We start from the raw sequence: 14733 nt of genomic DNA, 5'->3' as shown, positions 1-14733 counted from the left end.
CACTTTTATAGTCTCCCACCCTTGAGGTCACATGGGGTATGTTCCAATTACGTCCAAAACACGCTATTTACGCCATTGTACATATGCTAATGAGATTGCCAAGATATTTGAGCACAACTTGGCATTGCCAGAATGGGCGCAGAAATGGGTGTAATTTCGGGTACAACTTCCGGGTTGCACGCCCGCAGGAAATTCCAGGCATTGGATTGGTAGCACATGAGGGATTGAGGAATAATAATAATTGTTGAGAAAAAATTTTAATTGGAAAAGATTTTAATCTTTACCATTGTAATATTAAGGGTCTTTTCAGGCTGCTTTCTGTCTGCAGTAATTGCATTATTCCAGTCTGCAGATGGGAATGCGTTGATTTTGTTCAGTTGCGATTCCTCTTGCTCTAGAAGGAGAAGACATTAAATCATTGATTTCATGGTATTAATGTATTTGTATTGGAGAAAATTAAAAAGATTTACCAATACTAATCTACTATGGTAAATCATTTATTTTGCAAAATAAAATAATCCAGCCCCACCTGGAGGACTGTGTGCAATTCTGGTCACCATACTGAAGTGGGTACATCCTGGCATTAAATGGCACCGAACAGGGAAGTTACATTAATACCTTGGATTAGGTACCTGAGATTGCGAGGTTCCAGAAACTAGGACTGTTTACACTGGAGAAAATGTAGCTCAGGAGCGATTGACATATTCAAGCTTCTAAGGGGTATAGATAAATTGAGCCCTAATAATATGTTTGACGATCACATTCTGCAAGGAGCACTAATGCATGCTCAAAAGAGGGAAGGTGAACAGACAGTTTAAATTTAACTACACAGAAAGCTATGGCTGTATGACACAGACTGCCTGGGAAGGCAATGGCAGTGGATAGTGTTCGTAAATTCGGGAGAAAATAGGATAGATATCTGGCAGAGAAAGGACTTAAGGGGAATGAGAGCTAGGACACAGTAATTTTAGAACTGCGTGATCAGCCTGATGGTCTGCAATGGTTTATTTTGTTTTATACATTACCTCCAAGCATTCTCAATAGTATGTTTCAACCCCAATTTAAGATTAGTACCCAATATTTTATCTGGGTGAATTTTTCCTTTCCTACACATTTGGGGCTTTGGAGCGAGATTCCTAATTTGGTGTTATGTGCCACAGGTGCAGACCCACTAGGAACTTGATCGAGATTGCCCAGGCTCATTTTATTTTGGAGCCATACAGCTGGTAAGAGTGACACTAATCCCTTTATCGACACTGCCACTGCAGGAAGACACTGAACGAAACATCAGGCATTTTCCACGGGTATGAGGGGGAGAGAGGAAAGAAAATCGTATGGCCATTCACATTGTAATGTTTTAACAAGTCTATAATAATACCCACCTACACAGTATACCATCTCTCAAGGTTATCTTCTAAAGGTATGCATTAAGGGAGATTTAAAGAAGAATGGAGAAAAGCAAGTTTATTTAACTTTTAAGAAATACAAAAAGATTCTAAGAACCCAAAACATAATTGCCCAGAATTTGCGGTCAGCGGCGATGCAAATGCGTTCGCCACTGGCCCCGAAATAAGCTTCGCACAAAGATCTGTGTGTTGAAAGGGGGGGGGGGGGGAAGGGAGGGAGGCACAGCAGTCTGTGGAGGAGCAATGAATAACAGACCGCAACTTCAGGATTTCCGGGTCAGGCTGCGCATGTGCTAAATCCTGACGTTGCGGTCAGTTTCAAGGGCGAAATTAGGACAAACGCTACCCGCTCACGGTCATCAGGACCGCAAATTCCGGGCTGATGATTGGGACCTCAGGAATCCAAAGGGAATCTGTGGAATTTAGTCGTCTAAAGATGAACATCTTACAACTAAACAGAAAATAAACTGTGCTTGATTAGGCTTTTACTTTGAAGCGACTTGCAGTGTCTCATGTCAAAGACTAGCCAATCCTGATTTAGGGAGTCACGTTCCACATAGAAGATATCACTTAAGGCACCAACAAGTTCAGTCACACTATAGAAGCCCAGCTCCTTTAAGGGAAGTTCCACTCCAAAAATATTCTGAAAGTCAAGAAAGCACATTTTTTTAGATTAAGACATTTGTCTACTGTTATTTGTAAGCAGTTTGCTCACTAGATGACCAACAGGATACTGAAACTACATTGAGGATCTCCAAGAAATATTAGATTTGCTACATTAGGGCTTTCTTCCCCCCCCCCGGCCAGGATGTATATAAATTTATTTAGCATAATTTCAGTATCAGGTTTGGTGATCTGCATCATAAACAGTTGGTTATCAGTTAGGACAATCATCATCATCATAGGCAGTTCCTCAAAATCGAGGAAAACTTGCTTCCACTCCAAAAATGAGTTCTTAGGTGACTGAACAGTCCAATACAGGAATTACAGTCTCTGTCACAGGTGGGACAGACAGTGGTTGAAGGAAAGGGTGGTTGGGACTGGTTTGCCGCACGCTCCTTCCGCTGCCTGTGCTTGGCTTCTGCATGCTCTCGGCGAGGAGACTCGAGGTGCTCAGCGCCCTCCCGGATGCACTTCCTCCAACTAGAGCAGTCTTTGGCCAGGGACTCCCAGGTGTCAGTGGGGATGTTGCACTTTATCAAGAAGGCTTTGAGGGTGTCCTTGAAATGTTTCCTCTGCCCACCTTGGGCCCGCCTGCCGTGTAGGAGTTCCAAGTAGAGCGCTTGCTTTGGGAGTCTTGTGTCAGGCATGCAAACAATGTGGCCCACCCAGCGGAGCTGGTCGAGTGTGGTCAGGACAATAGGAGAAAAGTGAAAAGTAGCTGACAGTGATTTGTGTAATTTCATCCAACACAAGAGACCTTTCTATGCATACATTTTTCAACACTGGTATATTCCCATTAAAGTAACTCAGCTGGTTCACACCAGCAGATGTGGTGCATAGACAAGTTTCAGATTGGAGGTTGACTAACAAGAATTTCTTTCGTGCTCCAAAACTGCTAAGATAAGCAAAGCAATTATATTCCACAGAAGGGAATAAAGATAACATTCTGTAAAATGCTGTTAAGTCCTCTGGATACCATTTAAAAGAAAAGAACATATACTTTAAAAAATAAAATTCAGTATTCCGTATTACTTAACAATGTTGGAATCCATTGCAAAAATGACAAGGATGGAAAGTTTCTATGAAAACAAATCTATTTGGCTAAAAGAGCACATTCCAGAAATTATTAAAAACAGCAGTTCTGATTTGTTAGGAATGTTGACACAATTTAACAAGTATACGTCAGTAAAGTGTAGAGAATGTTGGTCATGAACACAGCCTTTTCAACCAATTATTTAAAACATTCTGTAATATGCTTCATTGAAATAGGCTAAGTTGTATAAATAGTTTTCTCAAATAAAAACAGAAAATGCTGGAACTACTCAGCAGGTCAGGCAGCACCTGATGAGAGAGATTCAGAGTTAACATTTCAGGTCAATGACCTTTCATCAGAATTGAAAAACATTATAGAGATGTATCAGATTCTTTGCAAGTGCAGGGGCAGGGAAAGTGGGGAGGGGAGGAAAGAACAAAAGAGAAGGTTTGTGATAGGGAGGAGAGATTAAATGTCACAAGTAACAAGATTAAAAGACAAAAGGGATGATGGTACAACATGAAAGGAGATGGTAATGGGACGAGTAAAGAAGCAAAAGATGGGTCCCAGAGGAGGTAAATAGCATAGTCGACAACTGCTTTCCAAAAAAACGGGGGCGGAGGTTATGATTTGAAATTGTTGAACTCGATGTCGAGTCCAGAAGGCTGAAAAGTGCCCAATCGATAGATGAGATGCTGTTCCACGAACTCCATTAGCACAGTGTAGGAGGCCGAGGACAGAGGTCAGAGTGGGAGTAGGGCGGGGAATTAAAGGGACAGGCGACTGGAAACTCCCTTGCGGGGGTCGCCCTTGCGGACTGAACGGAGGTGTCCTGCAAAGTGATCACCCAATCTGCATTTGGTCCCCCCAATGTAGAGGAAACCGCATTGCGAGCAGCAAATACAGTACACCAAGTTGAAAGTACAATTAAATAGCTGTTTCGCTGGGAAGGAACGTTTGGGGCACTGGATGGTGGGGAAGGGGAGGTGGTAAAGAAGGTATGTTGCATCGCCTGCGCTTGGACAGGAGCGGGTGTTGAGGGTGATTGAAGAGTGGACCAGGTGTCGCAGAGGGAACGGTCCCTTAGGAATGCTGGGAGGGGAGGGGATGGGAAGATGTGTTTTGTCGTGGGGTCACGCTGGAGTTGGTGGAAAATGATCCGTTGAATGTGGCGGCTGGTGGGGTGGAAGAGGTGATGACAAGGGGAACCCTATCGTGGTCTGGGAGGGAGGGGAAGGGGTGAGAGCAGAAGTGTGGGAAATGGAACCGACACGGTCAGGGAACGGAGGGGGGATTCTCGGTTGAGGGAAAAGGAGGACATATCAGAAGCATTGGTATGGAAGGAGACATTGTTTTCTCATTCTTGTACACGTGTGCACGGATATGCGTTTTGTTCACATTTATGACTCCTGAAGTTACCTTGAATTCCATGGGGATATTGGTTGCCAGTAACCCATCAGGTCTTTGTGCTACTGTCTAAATTAAGACAGAATAGATCCATCAGAAACCACATGCAGGACTGAACTATGAACAACAATTTTTTTTAAGCTTTTTATTTCCGAGTTCATGGCTAAACTAATAAAATAAAACTAATCTGTGGTCAGTTAAGCTTGTAGCTAAAGGTCTCCATTTAATAAGAATGACATAGAATTTAAAACTTCACATTAATTACAAATCAATTATAAAGAAAAATCTGCTAAGGGAAGACAGGGGTTTTAAAGCCAATCGGTGGCATAGAGCAGAAGCGACCAGAAATCTTTTCAGCGGTATCAGAAACTATTGCAAATCTTTCGCTAGAATACATTTTCTAACCCCAAAATGGGTGCTTCATGTTATATTTCAGATCCAATTTTTATTGAATTACTTGAAGTGCAACATTTATGAATTAAACTGCAACAAGCAATGGCAAAAATAGTGGAAATATAAAATAACTTTTTTTTTAAAAAGTAACACTAAAATTCGTAGCCATCAGATTTGAAGATTATGCACGTTGGCACTAAGTCATGCTCATTATACATGTAGGAACTATCATTTTGCCCCAGGTTAAATGATTTTCACTTCATCCATCCAGAATTTCCTGAAGCTATTCACAATCATCTGTGGAGCCTGTACACACATCTACTGCATGGTATCTTCCAGCAGTGAAGGGGAGTGAGACAGTCATCCAATTATTCCACTTTAATTGCAGAGTATCTTCCACGGGTTTGCTCACCACTACATTCAGCAGCCCCAACACATGAGTCATTCCTGGGAGTACTTTGTTTGTAGCTATTTCTTGCTAGAAGTTATTCAGCAGCACATAAATGAATCCAGGACAAATCATAAAGAACATGGAGGACAAAAAAATACCTTTTCAATCCAGCTGGTCAGAGTTCAAAATTAGAATACACAGTCCACTATCTATATTCTTGCATTGATTTGCTTACCAAATGACTGCCCAATTTTCTCTTAAAATGATTAAAGTTTGCAACCTCAGTAACTTCTCTGTGCAGTTCAGTCCAAGCATTCATCACCCTCCGTGAAATAGCTTTCTGATCTGTCTGTCCTCCTTTTCTCTCTCTCTCTCTCTCGTTGAGCTTCATCTTGTGCCTCCTTGCTGCAAATCTCAGTACCATGGAAAACAGTTTTTCAGGGTTCAACTAGTTATTTCCCTTAAAGATCTTGAATACCTCAGTCATTCCTTCTCTGGGACAAATAAACACTGCTTCTGTAGTCATTCTCTGTAGCTCAGGTGCCTGTTGCAGGCATCAGCTATTTAGTCCTTTGCTGCAGCTCTTCCAGTACTATAACATCCTTCCTGTAATATGGCAATCAGAAATGCAGACCGTATTCCAGGTGGTACGGTACCAAGACCCATTATAGGCCCAGTATCATATCCTGTGATGTGTTCTATTCCAACGCAATACAACCCAAAATTCATTAAGTGGAAATGATATGTCCTTGGGGCATGCTGAGAGTGTACTCTGATCAGATTTTCCAATACAGGACATTTTGAAAGTGTAATTTTTGCAATGCTGAACTATAAATATTTGAATAAATCATTGAAACTGGGTTTGCTTCCTTTCTAAGTCAATGGGAAGTTTCTATCCAGTGCTTGTGTGTGTCAGCCACTAGGCTCTCAAAAGCATGAATGCTTTGAACAAGATGTCCTTCCATTTATGCAGTGATATCGCTTTAATTCAGAGTTTGATCATGGTAACCCCAACTTCATCCTGCCGTTTCTCACTGACTCGTATCAGCAAGCTTCCCTTCAAATCTCGAAAAGCTGCTCAATCATGCTTTTCCCCCACAGAATGCACTGGGGGACTTTTAATGTCCATCTTGCTGAAGAAACTAACGGTGGCATCTTGAAAAATGGAAGAGGAAAATGAGCCAAAAACTTCTTTGGTGAAAACGAAATAATATTCCCAGGAATCAGGATGTCATTAACAGCAAGTGGATCAAGGGGGACAGAAACCAGATGGTACGGGGGCAAACCAAACAATACCCATTGCCCACCCGAATTAAAGTTTTATTTGTGCAAGAGTTGCTCTAGCAAATGTCTAACCACGCTTTCCCCACCTCTCAATACGAGCAGGAAATGACAACCAGCCTGTCACATCTGCTCCACGGGCAGTCACTGAAACCATGTTAGAGCTGCAAACTTAGTTTATTTTGTTACATAGGATTTTATATTTGACTGCATGTTTACTATGCTGTTTTATAATGCAAGAGTAACTGTGAATGAGTCCCGACTTAAAAAACCTACGAGACAAAACACAATTGCAGTGTTTTCATGCCTTTTACTTCGGACTGTACAAATGGAAAACACCAAGGAAGATATTGCTCTGTAGCTTTAAACTTTAAGGTCAAGTGTCCCCACCCATGACGATTTACAAAATATCTACGATTCAAACTGACCACCACATGGTTTAACACAAATACATATACCTCTCCTTGCTCCCAATCACCTCCCCAAAAAAAGTGAAACAATGTTCAATTTCTACTTACAAACCGAATTTTCTCCTTCACTTTTGAATCAATGGTCCCTCCGACCCCTTTATCTACAAGTACTGTCCTCAGGTCTTCTACAAGCTGGAACACAAAAAGGTACAGGTTGACAACTTGTCATTTCAAACCACCAATTAAAGAACAGAGGTGAAGCCAGTGAATGAAACTGCAGTTACACCAAGACACCAATCAGCACATTGATGACAGGCAGCCTATTACCTTCCCAATTGTCACTTACAGTTGGCTACCGGTCAGCCTATTTTCAGCAGAAGCAATTAAGCCATTCACTGGCCTCTACCCATTTAGTTAAGATTACATAGCCATAGTAAATTCCTTCAATGTAGTTTATTCTCCATATCTCAAGGAACTGGCATTATCAATGGGGCAGGGGAAAATCAGAGACATGGCCATCAGCATTTCTTTAACATGCTCAATAAAAGCACATTTTTTCACTGTAGCGATTTTTCAAGAGTTTCATCCGAAGGTCTGAAAGGATAGCAGAAATCCAGAATTATGCCGAGCAAGATTTCTGTTCAGTAGTCTATGCTCTCATATCAACAGCAGACTGAAGTATTTTTGAAAATTATTCATGCCGCTATCTTCAGCTGAATAATGTAGGTAAATACTTACAGGCAAGTTATTCTACCACATCTCCCTTGATACAAAAGCAGTTTTGGGAGATCAATATATCTATTATCCATTAAAAATGCGGAGAGAATCGCAGCATTCCATCCCAAATTACATTGAAAACTCCTAAGTCAGGCTTTATCAATGTGAAAAGCAATTTTAAGTATTAAACGGTCGGGTAACATTAGCCGAAAGAAATGTTCCTACTGTGTAGTCTTGGTGTGTTAGCATCAAGTCTCCCACCATCCCCACCAAGTGTTCTTCTGGGAATGTGTTTTCCTCAAGCCATAATGAGACTGGATTGAAAACAGGTTTTAATTTGCAAGAGAATAGATCCAAAATAAGTGGCACAAGAAGAGAAAGATTAAGTAGCCAGTTAAGCTATTCCCTACACTTGAACTATATGCCCACTGCAGTTGATCTGAGTAACACACCTAAATCCCCACTACTGCTCTTGCAGACATGTGGCCCCAGGTCTATTAACTCTGGCAGTGTGCATGAAAGATTATTATCACACAGCTACTAGTGCTGCATCCGAAACCTGAAGTGTGTGGCTATGCAGACAACAGATGAACTCTGTTAATCATTATATAATTCCACCCGCTTGTAGATCTTCCTATCTAGGTCCTTGGAATTGGCTGATTTTACTCTCACCTCTCTCTTTCCTCCCTCCTCCTCTCCTCTCCTCTCCCCACCCCCATCTCATGTTTTATGGCTTATGAACGACCCAACACAGAGAAGGCATCTGTGGGTTTCCGTCCCACAAGTGGTCAAAGGAGGCTTAAGGTGGAGTGATACAAGAGTCCATAGTGGGTGCAAGAGAATTTCCACGGCCCAGTTGGGAGAATTTGCTGGTCTTGGCACTGGCTCCTCCTCCCTCCAAGTAAGTTTCGTAGCTCCCTCCCAGATTGTTTTGTCCCCCACATCGTTTGCCTGTTGCCTTCCATTTCACTTCCCCATTTGCCCCTTTCCTCCAACCTCCTCCTGTTCACATCTTTTCCTAACACTCGTTCAGTTTGCATTACAAGGCAATCTTCCTGGCAATCCCCACTCACCCTCTGCTGAAATAAAGAGCACTGGCCATGCTCCTTCCCAGTTAAGAAATTGTGACGGACCACTAGATCCATACCTCTCTGAACAAGTTAGCCTCCTCCCTGCTGGATGTCTCTCTCAAATCCCTTCTGATCTCTCATTCTGCCCTTACTTCATCTATTTTCCTGCTGCCGATCCCAGTCACAATCTAGCTACACTGAGAATGAGAGGTGCACAAGAGAAAAGACAGAAAGAATCAGCAAAACAGAGACAGGCAAGAACAGCAATGGAAATCAACCAGTACTAAATTTAAATCCTTGAATTGGTCATGCAGTCACATGCCCGATATACTTAAATCAATGAGTAATGCTGGAACAGTAATGTCTGTTCTGTTTACTTGCTCCAGAGGTGGGCTGTAGCCTCTCAATTTGGTGCAACAAATGCAACTAAAAAGACAAAAAATATTGGAAATACAGACCAGGTCAGTCAGCATCTGTAAAGGGAAAATCCAGGATATGATGCTTAAGGTGTGTATCTTTCATCAGAAAGGTTGTGATGGAAGGGCGCACACCCAAAAATGGAACAACAAATACTGACTGAAATCTGTGCACTTCTAGCATTTTCTTCTTTGTAACATTTAGATTTGCAGCATCCCATTTTCAGTTTAATTTTTCAGTTTACAGACATGCCATTTACTCAGACTGTGAGGTTAACTGTGCAAGTTTTCCAGTTGTCACACTTATTTACTTCCTATCCCAATGTTAAATCATAGGAGTAAGCCATTCAGCCCTTCGAGCCTGTTGCACCATCCAATTAGATCGTGGCTGATCAGTACCTCCATTTACCTGCCTCTGCTCCATGGGGAACATGGAGATGGCAGAAATTCTGAACAAATATTTTGTATCCGTCTTTACAGTAGAGGACACTAACAATATCCCAACAGTGGATAGTCAAGGGGCTATAGGGGGTTGGGGGAGGAATTTAACACTATCACAATCACTAAGGAGGTGGTACTCAGTAAGATAATGGGATTAAAGGCAGATAAATCCCCTGGACCTGATGGTTTGCATCTTAGCGTCTTAAGAGAAGTAGCGGCAGGATTGTGGATGCATTGATTGTAATTTACCAAAATTCCCTGGATTCTGGGGAGGTCCCAGCAGATTGGAAAATTGCAAATGTAACGCCCCTATTTAAAAAAGGAGGCAGACAAAATGCAGGAAACTATAGACCAGTTAGCCTAACATCTGTGGTTGGGAAAATGTTGGGAGTCCATTATTAAAAGAAGCAGTAGCAGGACATTTGGAAAAGCAAACTTCGGTCAGGCAGAGTCAGCATGGATTTATGAAGGGGAAGTCATGTTTGACAAATTTGCTGGAGTTCTTTGAGGATGTAACGAACAGGGTGGGTAAAGGGGAACCAGTGGATGTGGTGTATTTGGACTTCCAGAAGGCATTTGACAAGGTGCCACATAAAAGGTTACTGCAGAAGATAAAAGTTTACAGGGTTGGGGGTAATATATTAGCATGGATAGAGGATTGGCTAACTAACAGAGTCGGGATAAATGGTTCATTCTCTGGTTGGCAACCAGTAACTAGTGGGGTGCCACAGGATCAGTGCTGGGACACCAACTATTTACAATCTATATTAACGACTTGGAAGAAGGGACTGAGTGTAACGTAGCCAAGTTTGCTGACGATACAAAGATGGGAGGAAAAGCAATGTGTGAGGAGGACACAAAAAATCTGCAAAAGGACTTGAGTGGGCAAAAATTTGGCAGATGGAGTATAATGTTGGAAAAGGCAGAAAAATCAAAGAGCAAGTTAATATTTAAATGGAGCAAGATTGCCAAGTGCTGAAGTACAGCGGGGCCTGAGGGTACTTGTGCATGAAACACAAAAGGATAGTATGTGGGTACAGCAAGTGATCAGGAAGACCAATGGAATCTTGGCCTTTATTGCAAAGGGGATGGAGTATAAAAGCAGGGAAGTCTTGCTACAGCTATACAGGGTATGGTGAGGGCACACCTGGAATACTGCGTGCAGTTTGGGTTTCCATATTTACGAAAGGATATACTTGCTTTGGAGGCAGTTCAGAGAAGGTTCACTAGGTTAATTCCGGAGATGAGGGCGTTGACTTATGAAGAAAGGTTGTGTAGGTTAGGCCTCTACTCATTGGAATTCAGAAGAATGAGAGATGATGTTATCGAAACATATAAGATTATGAGGAGGCTTGACAAGGTGGATGAAGAGAGGATGTTTCCACTGATGGGGGAGACTAGAACTAGAGGGCATGATCTTAGAATAAGGGGCCGCCCATTTAAAACCGAGATGAGAAGAAATTTCTTTTCTCAGAGGGTTGTAAATCTGTGGAATTCACTGCCTCAGGGAGCTGTGGAAGCTGGGACACTGAATAAATTTAAGACAGAAAGAGACAGTTTCTTAAACGATAAGGGGATAAGAGGTTATGGGGAGCGGGCAGGGAAGTGGAGCTGAGTCCATGATCAGATCAGCCATGATCTTATTGAATGGCAGAGCAGACTCGAGGGGCTGTATGGCCTATTCCTGTTCCGATTGTGTTGAGGGATAAGAACATAAAATGAATTACCAACTGAAATTTGATTAGTCATGCTTCCTTAGCATCGCCAGTAACTAGAATATACTAATCGACAGGGTACAGACAAAATGTAATCAATGGGACAGAATATACTAATCAGCAGGGTACAGACAAAATGTAATCAAGGAAATAGGACAGATTGTAACTAGAATAACCCAATCACCAGGGCACAGACAAACGTGTAGTCAAAGGAGATGGGACAGATTATAGAATTACTAAAACCAGGAGGAGAAACCCTATCTAGGCAGAGAGAACCCAGGAACAACACTCGACAGAAGCAAGGACCAGGAAACGACTCTTGAAGAAACAGTGTCAGGACCGGATTGATCACCGTATGTTGAGTATGTTGAGTTGAACAAAGTTAGTATTTTGAGCGGAAAGGAACACCTTTTCTGCAGAATTAAACAGAGTTAAGCAGAGTTAAATAGAGTATACGTAGTGAGTCTTGTACTACTTCTGTATTGGGGAATTATAGAGTATAAATAGTGAGTCTTGTACTTTTCCTGTATTAAACGAACATTAACGATACTATCATTTGTCTAGTTTGTAATTTGATATTTAACTCCGGAACCGTTGCAGGCAACTACTAGTCACACGACTAGCGAAATTGCCGCTTGCGCAACACTGATCCACTATCCAGACTTTTGTGGTGTGTGTGTGTGTGTGTGGGGGGGGGGGGGGGGGGGGGACTGAGAGTTTCACAATTCCACTCCTGGGTGTGAAAAAGTACTTCCGAATTTCACTCCTAAATAGTTTAGCTCTAACTTTATTATGTCACTCAAGTTTGCCAATTTTAGTTATTATCCAAATCTTCTAATCTTTTTAATTCTCTATATTTATTTTCATAAATAACATATATAACAGTGACTACACTTCAAAAGTAATTTTGGGATATCCTGAAGTCTTGAAAGCCACTATATATTATTAATACAAATTCTTTACATCTTTAAGTCTCTTACTGATGTCTCATCCCCTGCTCTGCACCACACCCATCCAGCACCCGACTGGTCTCTGCCACCTCTATTGATCTTCTCACTATTCCTACGCTACTCTACTGCCTGTTGTGCCATACATGCTACCTTTCCTTTCTGCCCAGCTCTATTACTCCACTTTCTCAGTCACCCTGCCGTCATTGCTCCTGCTCTGCTCTCTTGCTTCTGCATTCACTACTGGAATTCACCTAATGCAGTTGCTGCTTGCTCTCCTGCCCCACTAGCTCCATGCCCTCTGCCTTCTTCTGGGACCCCTCCTCCTCCGCTGGTCTCTATTTTCACCAGACTCCTGCTCTTCCATCCCACACTCTTCTGATTCTCTGCCACTCATGGTGCTTCATCCCAGCCTTTGCTTCTGTCTGCCTCCTCATCCTCTCGGTTTGTCTTTCTGCCATTTCAGGTGCTGCCTCTCTCCTCCAGTGCCCTTAACCCTTTCTCACTACTGATCTCAACCACATCTTATTCTCAAATCTTCTCCATCTGCCCCTCTGCCTTTCCCCTGGCCCTGCATGGGCCATATAGGTTACATGCTCTGTCCTTCAGCCTACCTCCTGCTGGTATCCTAGGCATTTCATTACTTTATACACTTTCTGATCTGTCCATTCCAAGGCAATAGAGATCCAACAATGGGAGAAGAGATTGGTGAGGGGGAGACGGTGCAGAGAAAAATCAGTGATTGACTGGGACACATGGTTTCAAAGACAGACAAGTGAGAAATCAGAGACACAGGGAACAGATAGATAAACCTTATAAATCAAAGGAGGCAACAAATAAAAACATAAAAACATCAGAAATTGAGAGAGAAAATACTGCAAAGATCAAATCCAAGAAAACCAAACATTACAAAGAAAGCTAGATCACAGATAAGCAACAGAGAGGGGCAATGATCGATAACAAGACAGACAAATGGTCAGAAAAAAATGACAGTGAGAGACAAGACACCTAGATCATAACCACAAAACCCAAGATCATGGATGCAAATACAAACCAATTATCATGGAGGGAAAGACATTGTGCAAACACTTCATGGAACAGAAAGGAACATCAGGGGAGGAAGCAAGAAAGAGAGACATCAACAACAACTTGCATTTATATAGTGCCATTAATATAGTAAAACATCCCAAGGTACATCAGGGTGAGAGTGATACATACTCATTATGATCTTTAAAACACAACTATTAAATTGTATTACACAACTCATTTATTTTAGTCTATTTCTAAGATAAAAGGGATAATTAAGCATTCTACTGGCAATGCTAGTATGAAGCTCATAAAAGCAGTCTGGGATCACTCATTCGTGATTTCACACGTTTGTGACTTGACTTCCCTCTGTGGGGAAAAGACCCAATCTCTTCTGCAACTTAATGGATAACAGTATGTGGAACTGCTTTCCTCTGTGGGACAGCACATTGAAGCTCAACACGCAAAATATAAATGATATCATCCAATATTCTTACAATGACCAAATAGGTGCAGACCTTTTTCAAACCTCCATCAAAGTACCCTGGGTCTGGAGCAGGATCTGGTACATTCCCTGGCCTCAAAGGTGACACAATCTGTTTTTCTGTGGGTGGGTTGATGGGGTTTGGTAGCACTGTTGTCACCTTTGACTGGACTGGATTGTCCTGAATGAACTGATTTGGCTGTTTACCTAAATCAATATAAAACAAAATTAGATGGTGAAATTTGCAACAGCAACTGGAAGAGCAAACTGCAGCTGTATGACAGAATGCATCAGTGTAGGTTTTCATCCTCTCCAAATAATATAACCTGGCATCCCGAGTCTACCACAGCACTTGTTGGTTACTTTGTGATTCTTTGGCAGGATGCTTGATTTCAACAGGCTGAACTAAAAGAAAAGGCCTGGTTTCAAAGTAGCACTCAAGACAATCCACAATTTATTAATGCTTTGGCAGGTCAGCAAAGGAGTAGTATTAACCAGGGCGGGGGTGTTAAAAAAAAAGAATTCTGACCCACAACCTCCTGTTTTAATAGAGGCGGGAAGGCGGTGGGCAGCCAACCCACTCCCAGGAGGCGGCTGTCTATTTAAATATTATCACAAGGCTGCCTTGCCTCATGGTGATCCACCATTTCAAATTTAACTCTGGCTGGTTGGGTTTTGTGGGTCTCGGGGAACTTGCCAGCTAAAGGGAGACGAGGACTGCTGTTTCCAGGAAGCAAGTTCCTTTACACTTAACTGTTGGATCCAGAATCTCTGCCTCACCACCTCCCTCTCCAAAACCTCCCATCTCCCCACATGGCCTCCCATCTCTCTCCTCCCCCCACACACCCAGAGGCCTCCAATCGCCCCCCCCAAACTCCTTCCGCATCCCCCCCTCCCCACCATACCTCTGATTTCCCCCCCCCACCCCTTCCT

The 14733-nt window shown here is 42.4% G+C and overlaps 1 protein-coding gene across 5 annotated transcripts in view; it reads right to left on the bottom strand.

Annotated features, from left to right (window-relative positions):
• tdrd5 (tudor domain containing 5) overlaps positions 1–14733 on the bottom strand; it is a 48080-nt gene that overhangs the window by 25908 nt on the left and 7439 nt on the right. For all 5 annotated transcript variants that reach the window (XM_070900976.1, XM_070900978.1, XM_070900979.1 and 2 more), the window contains exons 4-8: positions 13835–14007; positions 7093–7176; positions 4522–4578; positions 1896–2049; positions 285–394 (exon numbers count right to left, since the gene is read on the bottom strand). In XM_070900976.1, coding sequence (XP_070757077.1) covers positions 285–394; positions 1896–2049; positions 4522–4578; positions 7093–7176; positions 13835–14007 — 578 coding nt within the window. The remainder of the gene's footprint in view (positions 1–284; positions 395–1895; positions 2050–4521; positions 4579–7092; positions 7177–13834; positions 14008–14733) is intronic.

This window comes from Pristiophorus japonicus, chromosome 15, assembly GCF_044704955.1.
Source record: "Pristiophorus japonicus isolate sPriJap1 chromosome 15, sPriJap1.hap1, whole genome shotgun sequence".
Classification (NCBI taxonomy): Eukaryota; Metazoa; Chordata; class Chondrichthyes; family Pristiophoridae; genus Pristiophorus; species Pristiophorus japonicus.
The sequence above is the reverse complement of the archived record's forward strand: the minus strand, read 5'-3'. Positions and strand labels throughout refer to the sequence as shown.